General features: G+C 41.2%; 1 protein-coding gene across 3 annotated transcripts in view; it reads right to left on the bottom strand.

The window, feature by feature from the left end:
• Positions 1-247: 247 nt before the first annotated feature.
• The window catches only part of ANKRD55 (ankyrin repeat domain 55), a 215,727-nt gene continuing 200,813 nt past the window's right edge, over positions 248-15,161 (bottom strand). For all 3 annotated transcript variants that reach the window (XM_089779385.1, XM_075932436.2, XM_089779384.1), the window contains one exon: positions 248-8,007. In XM_089779385.1, coding sequence (XP_089635511.1) covers positions 7,724-8,007 — 284 coding nt within the window. In that variant the 3' untranslated portion in view covers positions 248-7,723. The remainder of the gene's footprint in view (positions 8,008-15,161) is intronic.

Here is a 15,161-nt window from a genome sequence, read left to right as displayed (position 1 = left end):
TGAGGTTTACCAGCTAATTCAATTTAGGGCTTTAATTAAGAATCCCATTTCACTGTCGTGTGTAGTCGCGGGCAGTTACTTCGGGCTAGTCAATTTCTAAAAATGGTGACCGTCTGGGAACATGCTAATGAAGCGCGGGATATTTAAATCCCGCACTTCATTTGCAATTTCGGTCACCCTCATTAGCCTCCCTAGATCGAACTAGGGGGCTAGTGTAGACATACCCTAATTTTGTTCCATACCCTTGAGAGCCCCTTACAATTCCAAACATGTAATAAATAGCATCCGCTGACTTCTTAGTTGAACTAGGTGTCTCTCAAATGCAAGATGGGCTAGGTCCTATCCACCCAATGCTCTAGAAAAGGGCCATGCATTTGCTTTAACTCTGCAAATGGGGATTTATCTGATGTTGAGTGGAGTAGAGCTGTTAACCACTCCCTCTCCATCTCTTTGGCGGAAAGGACATGTGTGCCCAGGAGGTGCTGACATCAGAGGAAGGTACTAGTGCTCATGTGATCCTTGAGTAATGCAATGGCCTGTTGGGGCAATTAACTGCTTGCACACGATAGGAGTCTTGAGGTCATTCTGATTTGCAATGGGCAGCTCTTGGGAATCCCAGGGATATTTTCTCCTCTTTTTCCTTTTCAGAGTTTGTGCTGAGGGAAATTTGCCCAGACACGAGGTCTGGGCTCTATGATTCAGAAAGGGTAACGTTAATTGAACTTCTCCACTGGGATAATGCAACTTGAGCACTTCCAATGAATAGTGTTCTCATTTGTATGTCAGGGAGAAAGAGACCCTAGGGACAGTGATAAAGGATTACATAGATTTCTAAGCTACTGCAGTATGTCATTTCTCATGTGTACTGAAATATTGCTACATTAAAAATGGAAAAAAGCTATTGTGAATGAGGACTTAGTTGGAGAACTCTGGAAAGACATTAGATATTTTTCTTTTTCAAGAAAGTCTGAAACCACAAACTATAAATGCATTATACACTAGGACTTTTAAAACATTCAGCTCCTGCCCAGTAAGAACTCCATACACAGAGCACCATTAATGTTTGTAAGGGTTACATGGACATCACAGAGCTGCCTGCTCCTTCTCCCCCTGCTGCCTCTGATAGAGAGGCAGCCACACTGGGGTGGGGTGGGAGTGAGAGGTGCAGGTGAGAGCCAGTACACACAGGAAGCCGGATTTCAAGCTGGCTCCCTGTGCATACCAGCTCCTGTGGAGCTGCCTGCCCCCCACACTGCTGCTTCTGTATGAGGCTAGGGTTGCCAGGTGTCCGGTATTGACCTGGACAGTCTGGTATTTTCGCCTCCTGTCCTGTAAAAAATTGAGAAAATAGTGGACAACTGAAATGTCCGGTATTTTCTGATTTTTTTTCCCAGCCAGGAGGCAAAAATACTGGACATCAGGCAACTCTACAATACACTCGGCAACTGGGCCCAGCCCCTGGCCCGGGACCCCCTGCTTACCTGGTTCTGCAGGGAAGCTGCATTCTGGCTCCATCAAGAAAACAAAATGGCCACCGGCAAAAAGTCTAAAGAACTGAAGCAGGGGGAAGCAATGCCTTCTTTGGGTCTTAGTGCTCAACTGCTCCACTGTTATTATCCCTATTCTGGCTCTGCATGCACTTAAAGCTGTTTTAATGCTGTTTAATTTAATTTAATTTAATTTAATTTAATTTAATTTATTTATTTAGCCTAACTCTTGGTGTCCTTGGTTTTTTTGCTCAACAACTTTTGTCTCCCCCCCCCCTTCTTTTCCCTCAACAGAATTTTTTCCCCGGTGTTTTTTTTTGGGGGGGAGGGTGGGGAGGTGTTCGGTATTTTTGGTTAAACCATCTGGCAACCCTATATGAGGCTAGGTCTACACTATCGCTTTTTTCAATTTCCTTGTAGAACAAAGTATACAGGACTCCCTGAAAGAGCGCGTTTGCTCTTCCACAAAAAAAAGCAGAAGAGCAAATGCAATCTCTGGAGATAGAGTTTGTCTGGGATACCATAGGTATCCTGGAAAACCCCCACAGTGTAGACGTACCTTCAGAAGCAGTGCAGGGGACAGATTAAAGCCAGTGCTCACATGGAGCTAGCTTAAAAAATTTCAGCAGTAACATGTTTACAAAAATAAATGTTTGTTAACATCCCTACACCGGAGTAGCCTTTTCCACCTCTGCAATCACTCAGCCACCTGGGCCTCTAAACCTTGCCAGTTCTCTGGTGGGGAGGGATGTGTAGCAGAAAGAGCAATGGATCCTTGCTCCAGTGGATGGCCTGAAACATGGGTGGGAGGGAGCTTGACCACCCGACCCTGACCAGTAGGCCAGAGCTTTTGAGGTAAAGCTAAGGAGCTGGTAATAGAAAGAGGGTTACAGACACTCTTTTTTGGCATGCGGAAGGATTTAGCTAGAAAAGTGGAGAATGCGAGCCATGGGTAGGCAAGGTAGGAAGTAGTTAATGGGAGTGTCAGGAAGGTTTGTGTACAGACAAACCTTAGCTGCTAGAGACAGGGCCCTTGACTGGAACCTAGAACTGAGGGTGGGCCTGAGTTCCCCAAACAGCCACTGAATGAGTAGAACAATTTGGGCAGTGAATTTGAAGACTGCCTGGTCCTGGGCTCAGCCAGGGCAGTGGGCGTAAGGACAGCCTGAGATGGCAAGGAAGACTGTGATAGTACCCTAGAAGGGGAGAACTCTTGTGACTGGGCTGGAAGATTAAGCAACTTAGTGAAATTCTACGTAATCTAACGTATATTTTTAGGCAGTATAGTATGTTCATTATCATGGTAACTGAAGATCTTTTTGCATGAGCATTAATTCCCCCAAATACTAGCACTTAGTATTTTTTACATCAGGATACATGAGAATAGTCGCACAAACTTAATTTTACACATGAAAATTTGTTTTAACTTGGAACAAAATTACTTAAGTTAAAACATCCTGCACCGTAATAGTAGAAAGGTGGAACTCTGCACAGGGGTAAATATATTACTGAGTGGGGGCAACAGACCAAATACTTAGCCAGATTGGAGCACAATTTTTTTGGAAGGAGTCAGTCTTTCATTTCACAAATCTATTGCACCTGTAAGAAGAATATGTTGAATGTGCAGTATATTACAAAAATACCATAGGATTGAAATGTTCCGTGTGTGTATATATTCATTTCCAAATCCCTGCATTGGTCAGACTCTCCTCTGAGTGATACTGCTGCAACACCCAAATATTTGCATTAGTGAAACTGACAGAAGAACGTGTCCAAGTATTTCTATAAATGAACAAATAAATAAATTAAATAATGGTTTTGCCTGCCTCACTGAGCATTTCTTGGAAGCTAATAATCAATTGTATATAACCTTAAATACTTCATTTGGTCATTATTTTCCAGGAAAACTCAGGCCATAATGACCTCTTGGGGTTGGAGTAGTTACGGGTTCATTTATTATCTTTAGTATTCTCAAATGAACAATATGTTTCCAGTTAAGAGAGAGAGACTGTAAACTTGTCTTTTTATTTATTTACTGCACAGTTATTACTGGGGTTCATTGCCAAGGAGGTCATGATAGTTCCTGGTAAGATTACTTCTGAGAATAACATTGAGTACTTTCTCAGAGCATGCTCTGGATGTTTTCAAGTTCAATGTCTGGCATACTATCAGTCATGTAATTTCCAGTATCTTATGGAAATGCATCAAAATATAAAAATAATTTACATGATCCTGATTCAGAAAAGCATATATGTAAGTCCATCTCTACATGCTTAACTTTACATTAACATCTCATTCTTGAAAAGGGTTGCTTTCCTGGTGTGGGACTATCAGAAAAGAAAAAAAAAACCTAACCTTTTTTGGGAAAAGGAAAAAGTGTACAGTATGAAAATGTCAATTGGCTGAGGTCACCTGGCTAGCATACAAAACACTGTGAATTATTATTGTGAGGATGTGTGACACAGTGCTTTTATAGTAAGCAATGGCACTTCTAACTTCAAATTACTACAACTTATATTCTATATAGTTTGGATTCTGTGTGGGAGAATGTATTTTCTTTGATCTAGATCCATGCTCAGCTGAAAATGGCTGGGAACATTAGCTTATTATTCAGCTTTGTCTGTGCAAGACTGCTAAAATGTTTCTGGACATGTAAATTTGTTACCTGACACTTTATTTTCTGGGAATGATCTGACCCCTACTCCCAGGGCCGGATGAAGACTTTTAGAGGCCCTAAGCACTGAAAAGATTATGGTGCCCCCCAAATGTAATTCAAAATAAAAACAATACTATACCATAAAATAAAATTGTATTTTTCGAAATGACACAAAACTGACATGTCTTCTGAAATTAAAATAGCTTCTTTCTAGATTTTCTGATTGCAAATTCTGGATACGTTCATCGAAGCTGACTTGACAAAGCACATCCGCTTCCATACACAATAGGGAAAGTGAATTGAGTCTGTCCTGACACATTGTTGTTCTCTGAGGGTTTTATATTCTTTTCAGCTGAGAAAAAGAGTGTTCTGCAGAGTTCTGACTTCCCACGATGACAGCTTCAATGCTTTTTTTGAAATATCAAATTTTTTCAAAAAAAATCTTTTTTTTGGTGCCCCTGCTTTGCTGGTGCCCTAAGCACGTGCTTAGTCTGCTTATTGGATAATCCAGCCCTGCCTACTCCAAGCTTGGTCAAGTTGTCTTGCTCTTCTTAGAATTTTGGAGGCAGTTCAGACTTGTCCATAGATCTACTGGCTATGCACCTGATTCACATGAGTACTCTCAAAGTACCCCCTTCTTACACAAGAGCCGTTCTTAGTGAAAAAAAAGAGGAAGAACGGCTCTTGCACAAGAGGGTTTTTTTGTGCAAAAAGGAGCCGTGTAGACAAAGCCTCATGTGCAAAAACAGAGCCTCATTAATTATGCAAATGAGGCACAGCGATATTCCACGCTTTGCTCATTTGCATTTTTTTTTGCGCAAGAGGGGGCAGTCTAGACATAACCACTATGTTTTAGATAGTAATGCTTTTTAATCTGAAGAGAACATTTCACAGATACCTGAAGAACTCATCTTAAATGGGGCAGGCTAAGCAAGTGGTTAGTCCAAAAAAGGAACAATACTACTTTATTCTTATTTAACATTTTCCATTCTGGATCCTAACCTCTCTCCCAGTCAAAGACACTGGACATAATGAGTAGCAGGGATTAAGGAAATGTACCATCACACGAAGCTGCTGTGACCTTGTCCCCATTTCGAATCTTAAGGTATGTCTCCATTGCAAGACTATTTCGAAATAACTAGCACTATTCCAAAAGCGCTTAGTCTGCATCTGCACAGCAGGCAGTTATTTCAAAATAGTGTCAAAATACTGTCAAGCTGGAGGACTTCTTATTCTGACTCCTGTAGCCCTCACTGTACGAGGAGTAAGGGAAGTCGGAGGAAGAGTGCTCTATTTCGAAATAAATGCTGTGTAGACGCTCCCTATTTCGAAAATAAGCTATTTTGATAATATGCAATTGATGTAGCTCAATTTGCGTAGCTTATTTTGAGTTAAGCCCTGCATTGTAGACACATCCTTAGAGACCAACTACACAACAGCCACCTGCTGGACTGGTAGGTGGCCTGATGCCATTTCTCTCTGGCAGCCTAGGGTTCTCCTACTTCCTGAACAGGCAATGGCAACAGCTGGGAGAAGACTCCTCCCCCCAGAGTAAGGGATGGATCCCCTTGTCTTCCAGAGAGGCAAAGGCCTTGGCATGGGGCTTCTTCACCAGAAGAAAAAGCAGAGTCCTTCTCCCATCATGCCAACAGGCATCTACTTCTTTGATCCCTTCAAGGGACAAGAATGACAACAAGGGACCATTAAGTACTTACCCAAAGAGCTGGAGTATATCTGCTTGGGCGAATGGTTGGTGGGCCAGACCTGCTATACATAGCACTTCTTTCCAGCGGGCCTTAGCATTCACCCCACTTTGAGAAGCAGGGACAATTTACAACTTTTCAGTGCTATTGTTTCAGGCAGCCTGCATACAGAAGAAGACATCACTGTGGTAACACATGGATCTCCTTCTCAAACTTTCTGTACAACCATGAGGGTGTACAGAATACTTATTGTTTTCTTGAAAGTTTAGGTCCTGATGTAATAGCATTTCTCCAGAAGAGGGGGTCTTGAGATTATTGTGTTCCCATCTGTAGAGTTTCATAGATGTTCACAGATGACCAAGTGGTAGGTTTTCAGATTCCTGCTCTGCTGGCTGACACCTATACTGTACAGGAGGCTGTTGTGTAATGCATTGAGTGGGTTGTGCATTCATCTGGAGTTACTATTAACTGAGTGTGCTTAGGTGACACAGCTTTTTATCCATCTATCTATAGAAGATTTGGGTGCTTTCAGGACCACCATTTAGGACCTGATATTTAAATCAGGCACTCAGGTGCAAGACCAGGAATCAGGAACTCATTTATAGGAGTTCCTTCCCTTCTACTGTCAAAGAATAGCTCTTGACCGTTGGGCAGTTTTTTGTCTCAGGACATCTGCAAGAAGGACAAGCCATCTATTTCTTTGACTAGATCACCTTGCATTGAAATCAGACCTAGGGATATGCTGTGTTGGATTTGGCCTCTACTATGAGGCAATTAAGAAAGAATCATATATCTAGAACTGCTTGAGACTGCTTGTTCCATTCTCTTAGGCAGAGTGGAAATTTTGAGTTAACCAATCCACATATCTGACTAGAAATGGAGAAGAAAGTTATTAATTGATTACTATAATAGGGAAAAGTAATAAAATGAGTACCCTGGAGCAATCTTAAGATGACTAACTCTGTCTGCCTCCAGTAAAATACAGTGTTAGGAAATGTTTTGTGAAAGACCATAAATCATGCCCAGTATAACGAAATGCAAATTACTGTTGCTTGAAAGGCTTTGTTTTGATTTTTGTTTAATTTTTAGATCAGAAAGATTAAATTGTGAAATAACAGCTAATCACACTGACCTGATTGAGTAATCCTTGTTTATGAAAATAATACAGTGTCTTGGTTTTTGCAGAATAGAAAATATTAAATAAATCAGATACATAAATCAATCTGTGCAATCAGCAAACATTTTGAAAGGCCCATACCATGGCCTTGTCTGTCCTGCAAATATTTGTTTTTTATATTACATTTTTTGGCACATGGAGATCACAAAAATCACCAATTCACAGTGTAGAAAATGTATTAGAAATAAATCAGAAAATAACTACTGATTTACCAAAACTGATGTTTCCTTAGAGTTGAGAATTTTAGCTTTTAAAAAAGTTGGTTTTCAACAGCATGTGGCTTTAACATCAGAGTCTTAGCTTTGTGAACTGCAGTAGAACCTCACCAACTCATGTTTCACTTATACAAACACCTTATGAGTCACACACAAAACCTGTCATTCTAGCCCTCCCTCTCAGCAAAGATTTAATAGCATAGTGGAGTTGATGTTACTAGGGTCTCCTTTAAGAAAATATACTACATTATATTTACTACTCACTGTCAAATGAATCATAAATTAAATCTACACTAGAAATGTCAAAATAATGCACAAAATACCTTTGTGTGATGCATTATCCTTGCTTTTTAAATTGTTTAATCATTAACAGTCTAGTTCATATCTGCTTTCATGAGTGTAAATTAGTGAGGTTCTACTATAAAGCAATATTGTAAAAAGCTTAGAAATATTTCCATCTACATATCTGAGGCCAGCAAGATGAGCTAATTTTCACTGTCTGATTTGCTGGAAAATTTCTTAAAATATTCTACTGTGAGAGTGGACTCCTTCTGGCTCGGGATAGCAGGCAACACACGGCTTGTTCTGAGAGACTCTCCTGATAGAACAGGTAAGAAGGAATACAGTGAATGACTCTGAGAAAGTCCTCCTCTCTGGGATTTGGAGGTAAGTGCTGGTGGGAGAATAGTTGTGCCAGTCCTTAAGGAGTTTAAAGACAGAGACTTTGACTTCTTGACACCCTGAGAAACTTCAGTAGGTGGTAGGTGGACTGAGGAAAAAGAAGAGAAAGAGTGTCCAGAAAATCAGAAACAAATTCTATAATTTGCTAGCTTGTCAGTTTCTTGTTCTTCTATATTTATCTTGTGTTATATATATACTTAAACTGACCATGTGAAATTTAGAAACAATACTGAAAATGAGCAAAAATTACTAATGTAATTTAAAACACATCCTGGAAGAACTAACCATGTGTGGAAATACTTTTTGTGTGGGATAACCAAGCCAACAATGCCAATGACAGATGATTTACAAGAAGTTTTCAGTGATCTGTGAACCCGAATAGCTTCACTTTTTATAACCACTGAAATACATGGATACATATCAAAAACTTCTTTGAATCTGAACCTTACTGACTTCATCCCTTCTTTTGACACTTCTTCAGTTCTTTTCTCCTACCTCATAATCCATCTGATGGGGATTTCCTCTGCGCAAATTTAAGAAATTCTACAAGTCAACATGGAGGAAAATTCTCTCTTAAACTGATGTTAATCTAGAGTAATGCCACTAAAACAATAGAATACATCCAAATCTATATTAATTGAATAAAGAGAATTTGGAGCAATTTTTGTTAGAATCAACAGGACACATCTTTAGCTGGTGTCAGTTGAGTATCTTCACTGAAGTCAGGGGCGCTATGGCAAATTTGTAACAGCTGCATGGAATGGATGGCGGTAGAACCACTGTGCCAGAGAAGCTGACTGCTACCATCCTGAGGCTGCCAAGGTGGCCCCACATTATGCTCCTTTTGCTGCAGTTCCGATGCACCAGGAAGAGGAGAGAGCCTCCTCCCACCTGATACCATAGGATGGGGAAGAGAGAGAGTCAGAGAGAGCAGAGGGGGTGAGGCAGAGAGGATTCATGTGGGGCTTATGTGGGGGCCCAACTTGAAAGTATTGGTTCCCTGGGAAAGTGAACCTGTTAAAGCTAGTTTTGATTCTAATTAAATTAGAAATGCTTTTTTGCTGAATTGCTGGCCAACTCTTGTGCTTTTTCGTTCTCCAGATTTTCCAATTCGTAATTTGGGTTAAAATCTGGAATGTTTGCAATAGGGAAAAGGGATTTATTTTCTCTCTAGTTCTCTTCCAACCTACAGAGGAGCCTTCACTTAAGGATAAGTATACATTTCTGAAGGGCATGATTTTAAAAAAATTAATCCACAGTAGTCAATATTTATATTGCCTCAATGTTCTTGTTAAATAAAAAAAAACTGTGTTTAGCTGTGTTGGAGTGTTCTCAATCCCATAGTGTTTTGAGCAGGCTGGCTTGTTAGTGCCACAGAATATTTGGAATAACTACCCAACCTACCTCTGCAAGTGAGAGCTTTACTGGAGTTTAAACTTTGTGGCTACGTCTACACTGGCCCCTCTTCCGGAAGGGGCATGTAAATTTCACGAGTCGTCGTAGGAAAATCCGCGGGGGATTTAAATATCCCCCGCGGCATTTAAATAAAAATGTCCGCTTTTTTCCGGCTTTTAAAAAAGCCGGAAAAGAGCGTCTAGACTGGCCCCGATCCTCCGGAAAAAGTGCCCTTTTCCGGAGGGTCTTATTCCTACTTTGAAGTAGGAATAAGACCTTTGAAGTAGGGCACTTTTTCCGGAGGATCGGGGCCAGTCTAGACGCTCTTTTCCGGCTTTTTTAAAAGCCGGAAAAAAGCGGCGGACATTTTTATTTAAATGCCGCGGGGGATATTTAAATCCCCCGCGGATTTCCCTACGACGACTCGTGAAATTTACATGCCCCTTCCGGAAGAGGGGCCAGTGTAGACGTAGCCTGTGTGTCCTCTCCCTGCTGAACCAGTCTGCCTGTCTCACCAGCAAACTCCTCAAGACTCTGACAGTCTTAATCTTATGTGATATATGGTGCTCACTAGAAGTGTTCCCTAGCGGTTAGGGTGCTAGGTCTTGATTTGCTCCACATTCAGTATCTCCCACTGGTTACTGTAATGTCCAGTGGTGGTCTGCCTTCTGATGGGCATCCACCTGACTCTCTAGTCAGGTCACTTTTAGCTGTGGATCATCCATCCTCCCTCACTAGGCTCAGAGATCTGCAGTCTGTGATCCTTGGTAACAAGCCTCTTGAGCAGTGTTTCTTAAACTTTTTAAGACCGAGGAACACCAAACAATTTTTTTTAAGGAGCAACATCATGGATTTTTTGTTGAGGAAAAAAAGGGGGGAGTTCGGGGGGAAGTTATTGAGCCAAAAAAACCTGCCTGCCCCTTTAAGGTTGGCCATTTTTTAACTCTGTTGTTCTCTGCGGAACATCTCTGACTGCCTCGCGGCACACTGGTGTGCCACGGAACACAGTTTAAGAAACACTGCTCTTGAGGCTTCAGAGTTCCTGTGGCCAGGCATGTGGTCAGCATGTAATTTTCTGACAGCCTTACTGCATTAGCCAATGTCTCAGGTCTGTGTCACAACACTTTCCCCTGTCTGCAAGCTGGGAGAATCTTTGTGACCTGCTCAGTTGGAGCCAGAGCCAATAAGGTTTTTAAGGCTCTGAGCCACTGCTTGAGTGGAAATCTTTCCTGGTGAAAGTGCTGTTAATGGGTCTCAGCCATGATACCAAAGATGTCTCAGATGGCTGCCTTGACCCTCGCACAGCATTTAGGATCTGCCATGCCACTTGAGTTTGCTTGATGAGATACACTGCCAGAAAAACTGTTCAGATGGCCATTGAGCTGCTGTGCCAATCTTCTTAAAAGTGAAAGTGTCAGAGTTGTCCCCAGACACTATCTGCATGAGTTTTACCAGAAGGTTTGGGGTTGGAGTGGGGCTTGGGGTCCTGGCCACACAATCTGCACTTGCCCTTACTGATTGTGAAATGCTTGCCACCTGCTGGACAAAGTGTTGTTGTTGCTCTAATTGTTGTGCCATCAGGTCTGCCATTGTTCTGATTATTGCTATTGCTGAGTGGCCATTTGTTGAAACATCTGGTTCTATTGCTGCTGCTGTTGAGCTAGCTGTTGTTGCTGGCTGTCCATCTTCTTGAACAGTTCATCTATATCCAGTTTTTTTCTTTCAAGGCTTTACGGCTGAGCTGGGATGAATTCCCACATGCTCCACCAACTTGTGATGGGTGGTGCTCACTGGTGGTGTCACCAAGTCGTTAGGCTATTAAGTCTTACCTTGCCTTTGCCTTCAAAATCTTCCACTACCTACTGTCATGGCCTGTGTCAGTCTGCATTTTGGTAGATGTTTGCCTGACCCTCTGGTCAGGTCACCAATCAACTGTATCCCTTTGTGGGGTAACAGAATTTCAAGGATGATATTGTGCCACACACGCTCCCGAAAGGGTGGTGGGGAAAGCTTCTTCAGTCCATTTGGTGTCCCCTATGGTGCCAGCCAGGCAGTTTACAAAGTCTTTACCCTCTCTGGGTCTTCCAAAACAAGGTGGTTGGTGTGGGAGCTTGAGCCCTCCCACTCCACTGGGGCTATGTCTAGACTGTAGGCTTCTTTTGAAAGAAGCTTTTCCAGAAGACAGCTTCCAAAAAAATCTTCTTTCGAAAGAGAGCATCTACACAGCAAAAGTGCATCGAACAAGCGATCTGCTTTTTCGAAAGATAGCGTCCAGACTGAATGGACGCTATCTCGCATTTAAGCTGTAATTACTATGGATGGAGTGGCCATCAGGGCACCTGTGCTTTTTCAGCTTTCTTCTTCTTTTGAAAGAACTTCCTCTTCTCCGTCCACATGCCTTTTCCCAAAAGAGCTCTTTCGGAAAAAGGCTTCTTCCTCGTAGAAAGAGATTTACCAATATCGGAAAAACTCTGTTCTTTCGATTTTTTTTTTGAAAGAATGCAATTGCAGTGTGGACGTAAGTGAAGTTTTTCTAAAAAAACCTGTGCAGTGTAGACATATCCTGGGTCCTGTAAGAAGCAACAATGTCTGGCACCTGGATGTGCTTCCCTGGGCCGCTTCCTACCACTCACCCCACAGTCGTACAGTTTGTCACAGTAGCAAAGGAATGGGAGAATAATTAAAACTTACACCCCTATGGGCTCAGCAGGCAGGGTCTTTCTCCCAAGAAAAGATTATTTTAGCATCCTTCAGGATCTTTCAGAGTAGATCTCTCTCCCTGTCCTGTCAGGCATCTTCTGATCTCTCTGGCTCCTATTTAAATGCCAACTCCAGATGGAGTATGTGCTGTAAGAGTTACTCCTTATAACCTTTACTTCTGTTATGGGCTAAGTACACCCCATAACACCTTGCCTTGCAGGTAACATTCAGTAATAAACCCTAGTTCCTGAACTTCCAGAAGATCATTCTTTGGAATATTCATCCCTTCCAACTGGACAGTCACAGAAATTATCAAATCTGCTGTCTCTAAAGAGACTGAATACACTCCAGCCTGTGGTCTCAGTTGAGGAAGCACCTCACTTTACTATAACAGCACTGAGATAAATTAATAAAACAAGAATAACATATGTAAGTGATATGAAGCAGAGATAATAGAAATACAAAATAGTTACAAATAAAACACTCTTTCTAGAGTCTAAAACTCAATTACAATCCTGGTGTCAGGCAATTTCTCATCTACAATCAGTTTTGTACCCTCAATCTACATGGGTGGGAGATCCATCTTTCACAGATTCCAAGAGTGTTGGCTCCTTTTGTCCCGTAAGTGATAAATAAACAAAGAATTCCTCTTTTTTGCTTTTTATAGTCCAGAAAACCTTTGAGCTGAATTGTTTGAAGAGGTAAGCCCAGATAAACTTCCTCTCCCCTCTTGCTTGTTCTTTGTTTCATAGGCACCTTTCCTCTTCTTTCAGGCAGCTATCTCTTGTGATTGGCTTGAGCACTTTGTAACCAAGCCGTCCGGTTTTTTTCATTGGCCTGTGGTCCATTCAGATAGGTAAATGCTCATTTCTTTGTCTAAGGTAGGGTTGTTTTATCAGCTGTCTCCACAAGATACTTTAACTTATTTCCAGCATATGTATATAACTCTCTATATATGACATGCACATACATACACACACAATGATATTCCTGAATTGCGAGACACCAGTTTTCATGTGATGCCGCCCAAGACATTGACAAAATATTTTGACAGTTGTATGTTTTGGGTGTGAACTTTGCCAGCCGGAATACTGTAAATTGATTCCTAGGTCATATTCCTCTAGAATTCATTGCTAATTTGTACCCAAATGTCTTCTGAAAGAATAACTTTTTAGAGTCTGGCAAACTTATAGCTTGCATTTCAGAACTGAACCAGATCTACTCATATTTATATTTAGGAGATAAGAATTTCACCACCATTCCAACCCCTTTATGACACCAGAAGAACAGCATAAGAGGGCCTTAAACGCCCAATATTTTGACAGGGGAGGCCTCCTCCCTTGAAAGAGCTGTAAAAGCCAGCCACAAGGCTGTTTTCTGAGGACTCTTTTGCAAGCCTTTGGTTAGGGGCTATATACCAGAGCAGGAAGGGTGTGTTGTGGGTGGGACAGCAGCACTGACAACTGCATAGATTCCAGGACAACATGGCAGACATGGGAGGTTCAGCCTAGTTCCTCCTCCCATCATATACTTTTCTCTTCTCTGAGGTTTCTGCTTCAGGGCTCTACTTATAAACTTTTTTCTGAAAAGTATTTTTAAAGTTGTTGTAAGGCAGATACATCTTCCTTTTTTTCTGCTTCACTTCCTTTTTTGGGGTGTAAACACTTTTCTGTTTGCATTCATAGAGGTTTCAGTTCTCTAATTATTTTTACTTTTATTTTGTTGTCACATTTTTATTCTATGTATTTAGCACTTATTTCAATTTAATTAAAATCATTACTTTTTTTTTCTATTTGAATCCTAGCATTCTTATTTAGGTTAACATCTCTGGGAGTAAAATTTCAAGAGTGGAAATGCAGATCTATTGAAATCAATTCAATTTCAGTAGATCTAGGACTTCTATTCGAAGTTTTATTTCCAAGGAAGTTTAGCTGAGTGAGATAAATTCCAACAGCACTGGATTTCACACATGATATTTAATTTTTTCACTGCTGTTTTCTTGAGCAAGTGAAATATGAAATCAATTTTCCAAATCAGCTTTTCTTTTTATTATTTGTATCTGTCCTAGGAAAGATGGTTCCTATACATAACACTGTGGCTAAACATTAATACTTAACAACTCTATCTTTGTTTCTTTTTTACTGTTACAGTAATGTGCTGCCTATAGCTAAAAATACCATTTGATTGTGTGAATGATTAAGTCTACATAAATACAGATGACTATGAACTCCCCCTCAAAAGCTATACCTAAAAACATAATCAGAGATAAGCCAGGAATCCATCAGAGTTTAAAATGAAAGACAAATTGAAGCTCTGATTCTGAAAGCAGCTAAAAGAATTTTTCCTTCACCACATGGAGTGTCACTTCAACATACTTCATGTCTTCACTTCAAAAGAGAAGAGGTGAACATGAGTTGCTCTTTTACTTTCTAGACAACAGTAGAATTCGATGTTCTGTTTTCTAACCACCATGGCTCATAATAGCACACTCTGCACTTTAATGATACAATCTCATTAATGTGCAGAGCAGGGCAAGGAGTGCTGCTTCCTTTATTTTTGTTGTTGTTATTAGCAATGTTGTCAGCTTCAGCTGCAGAGACACAAATTCCTGAATGGTAGAACTCAGGTTCTAATGGGCTAGAAACCTTTTGCTTAGCTTATGTGTAATAGGACTGGCTAATTTGTGCTCTGGTAAATGGCAAACCTACAACTCATTCAAAATAGATGAATGGGTTTGGACCTTAATGGAGCACAGAAATGTAAGACCATGTTGCTGTACTGAGAGTGGGGCTGGCACTGGTGAAATAAGAAACCCAAGTGTCTGACCATGTCTAGCTCTGAAATTGACCTGTCAATTTCGTCCTCTGACCTGACTCCCCCATGTTGATGCTGATCTGTGGGGCAGGGAAGGTCCTCTTTGCTCTTTCAGCAGCTGTGTTGGGATTGCAATGGGAATGAAAAGGAACTGTCTGGCAGTCTGTAACAAGAGCGGCTCTCATTATCTACCTGCTCCCTTTGATTACAGCAGAAGTTACCAAGACAGCCACTATTGCAAGAACTAAGCACAGTCATAGGGAATGAGTGAAGGCAACTGCCACCAGTTTCCTGTGAAGGAAGAGACAGCGTCAAGCTCCATCTCCCATCCTT

The sequence above is a fragment of the Pelodiscus sinensis genome, chromosome 6 (genome assembly GCF_052426305.1).
Source record: "Pelodiscus sinensis isolate ZL-2025 chromosome 6, ASM5242630v1, whole genome shotgun sequence".
NCBI lineage: Eukaryota > Metazoa > Chordata > Testudines > Trionychidae > Pelodiscus > Pelodiscus sinensis.
The sequence above is the reverse complement of the archived record's forward strand: the minus strand, read 5'-3'. Positions and strand labels throughout refer to the sequence as shown.